General features: G+C 49.3%; 1 protein-coding gene across 1 annotated transcript in view; it reads left to right on the plus strand.

Moving 5' to 3' along the window:
• Positions 1 to 3532, plus strand: part of LOC102811174 (carcinoembryonic antigen-related cell adhesion molecule 5-like) — a 112429-nt gene that overhangs the window by 36669 nt on the left and 72228 nt on the right. The window contains 1 exon segment of the mRNA XM_006871508.1: positions 598 to 816. Coding sequence (XP_006871570.1) covers positions 598 to 816 — 219 coding nt within the window.

Here is a 3532-nt window from a genome sequence, read left to right on the forward strand (position 1 = left end):
GAGCCTTCCAACCTTCTAAATATTCCTTTATATGTGGTTCAGAGTTCTGGGACCATCCCCTGAGCTTGCTTGGTCGGGTATTCTGTGTTGTTGTTGGCGGAGCTCTGTACTACACGTCCACCCGATCCACCATCTTGTTTGTTCTCCTCCCTCCACCTTCTCTTAATTTTGAGTTGTGCCCCATCAGCAGATGAAGGTCCCACAGGCTTTACTCCATTCATGTCATCATAGTCAACTCTAATACACGACAGTGTCTATTTACAGTAGGCACTGGGAAAGTAACATACAAAGATGCAAGGGTCAAATAGTCTACCTTATGACAAGGTTGCTGAACACATGGGCTAAGAAGAGGTCCTACTGCTGGCACTCCAGATCCTAACCAGGGGGCTGCACCTAATTCTTAGTAAGAAAAAGTCTGCCCTGTTCTCACAGATTTACACCTGGGCAGACACGAGACCTATGCAGAGGGCCAGGACCTCCTGTGTGTCACTTTGCAGGGCTCACTGTTGGGTTTGTAAGCTGCCTGAGATCTTCTAGGAAGGAGAGTGATCGTACCCCAGATCCCCTCTCACAGTCACCTCCTCTGTTTCTCCACAGAGTTGGTAACAAAACCCACCATCCAAGCCAGCAACATCACAGTCACAGAACATGAAGGCCCCGTAGTCCTGAAATGCTTGGCCAAACGCAATGACATCTCCATCCGGTGGGTCTTCAAAGGGCAGAGCCTGAGGCTCACAAAGAGGATAACTCTGTCCCAGGATAACAGCTCCCTCACTATAGACTGCATCGAGAGGGAAGATGCTGGGAATTATCAGTGTGAGGTCTTCAATCCTGTCAGTTTCAGCAAAAGTGACCCCCTCACCCTGTCTGTAAAATGTGAGCATATCTTCATCCCTTCCTATTGGAAAATCTCAATGTTTTTATTTACAGCATGGTGGTTGTAATGAACATTATAGAGTAGTTGTGAATAGCCAGTGGAAAGAGGACTGGGAAAACCTTCCACAATTGCACTCTGACACTAAATGTCATTGTCATTATTGTTGGCACAAAGTCATGTTCACCTCCTGTCCCAACACTCTGGGTCTCAGCTGCACCCTCTCCACAGTAGAAGGGACACGACTCCCTCCCACAAACAGGCAGTGCCCATGGGCAATGACAAGGGGCTCTGAGCACTGCTCAGCACAAGGTCAGCTCTCAAAAGCCATGGCCCCATTACTCCTCCATCCAGAGATTTATCAAGGTGCTTGGACTTGACAATGGTAAAGGGAATAGATAAGGGGACATTCAAGTGATGGTAATACACAGACAAAATGTATTTTATACAATGCAATCTTCCCACAAAGTCCCAGTCTAGAGGTTGGAAGAGGGGTTGAAGAGCCAAGGAACTAGTGCCAAGGTGCAACCACTGAGTGAAAGGGATAGTCTTGGGGGAAGCTCCCATCCCACCCACATTCCACCCTACTTAAGCCCTGCTGGGTGGTTCTTTCCCAAAGTATAGACTGTGATTCAGGGATCAGGACCTTGAGGTCTCTGCAGGTCTTTTCCTTTACTGATACACAACACAAATGGACCTTAGCACCAGAGGGTTTCTCCCCATGAGGAGTCAACATTGCCTGGGAAAGATGTACCCAGGACCACAGCTCAAGATGAATCACAATGGATGAATCCCAAAGTCCCAGATGATTAATCTCAGCCTTCTTTCCACTGTGTACACTGCAGATGACAAGTCTGAAGTCACCTGGGCCATCTCTAATGGGACCACTGCTGCCATCGTGACTGTAGTCTTTCTCGCGGTGTTTCTGATGGCCACCTTGGGGTATTTTCTCCTCTTCACCAAGTCTAGAAGGTACAATGGCTCATCCCACACCTTATCTCCTGCCCTCAGGCTGACCCCAGACCAGGAAGAAGGCCCATCTTCAAATCCTGGACCTGACTCTCCATACTCTTCTCCCCCAACTCTCCCAAGGATACTTGCCATTCATTTCATCTCATCACTTTTATCTCCCTCACTGTGTGCTGACCTCAGACTGCATTCCTCAGTGCAGTCCTAGCTCACAGCAATATCTGGGAGGCAATTGGTGCTCAGTTGGTCAATAGGAACTCCTTTCTTGTCTTCTGGATCACTTCTGGGTCAGTGTTCTCCTATGCTGGCATGTACCTGAAGATCCTTCTCCCATAGGCCTCTATTCAATTATTCCCTCTACAACTCCCTCTCCTACTACCCCTGAGTTGCTGGAGAAAGGAAGTCTCTACATACTGCTGGAAGTGGGTCCCCTCCTTGTGATCTGTTTCGACCCCAAACCCTGTGACTTTTCCCAGGAGCTTCACAAATACCTTTACCTTTCCTTGGGCCAGCAGCCAGAGAGACCCTGGAAATCAGCGGACCCCAGCATCTACCCCTGGTAAGTGCACATTCAACCTCAAGAGTTCCCCAAGGCCTCTCCTCAGTCTCCAAACCTGCCCACCACCTGCTATGGCTTCAGGGAGACCACATAACCCTGAGGCCAGAGGGCTTCAGAGTGCTCGGGTCAGCCTTGATCTGTGGGGCCTGAGACCAGAGACACTCCATTGATCACTTTAGCCTCCAAAATGTCCAAGGGCCTCTCTCAGGAAACTCTGGGGAATGAGGACCTACAATTTCTTCCTTCTTTAAGGGCTTCCAAGCTCCTTTATACCACTGCATGCTAACCCTATCTCTGTTCCTCAGGTCATGGTCAGTCTGACAGCTCTGCCTCCCAGGTAAGATCATCCCCTCTCCACCCCTTCACTAGTGGGTCCCAACTGCACATGCTCCAGGCATGGGAACTGGCCAACCCTTAACACAGCAAAGACCCACAACTCCTTCTAGAAAAGCCAGGACAGAGTTAGCCCCACTCTGACCAAGAGCTGTGCCTCCCTTCAGGGATACAAACTACCTCACACTTTGTCCTGAACTCACACTGTGTCCAGTCAATTGCCTTAAGAATGGACATGGAATCCATCAAGGAACACAGAGCAGCTCCAGCAGCAATCAGGGGTCCAGGGATAACAAAGGTGAGCAGCGGGGATGCAGTAGAAGGCACAGGTTAGGAGACTTATACTCAAGAAACAGAGATGATCACTTTTGATGAAAAGTGACCGAAAGATTAGGAGTGTAAGCTCTAGACTGTCAGGAACAAGAATCTTCCAGACTAGGGCCATGGCAGCTGCTCACTTGGGCTTCTGCCCTAATGATCCACTTCATTAGGGCAGAGGTGAAGTTCCCTCTCTCTCCTTTGCCAGGAGCCCCTGTATAGCAACCAGTCATCTGTTCCCATCTATGAGGTGAGTATGAGCCATGAATGTTCTGGGTTCAGGTATCCAAGGGAGGCTCAGAACCTACCCCACTCAGCACCAGATTCTGCTTTGAATTAAAAAAAAAAAAAAGCAAAGATGGGGGCAGGGGTGGTGAGCATAGAGGAGGCCTGGGAGCAGAAACCTCCCTGAGTAAAGCTAGGCCCATCACAGAGAAAACCTGAGTGGGACACACAGTGCCAAGAAGAAGTTGGACCAT

The sequence above is a fragment of the Chrysochloris asiatica genome, unplaced genomic scaffold (genome assembly GCF_000296735.1).
Source record: "Chrysochloris asiatica unplaced genomic scaffold, ChrAsi1.0 scaffold00168, whole genome shotgun sequence".
Taxonomy (NCBI): Eukaryota; Metazoa; Chordata; class Mammalia; order Afrosoricida; family Chrysochloridae; genus Chrysochloris; species Chrysochloris asiatica.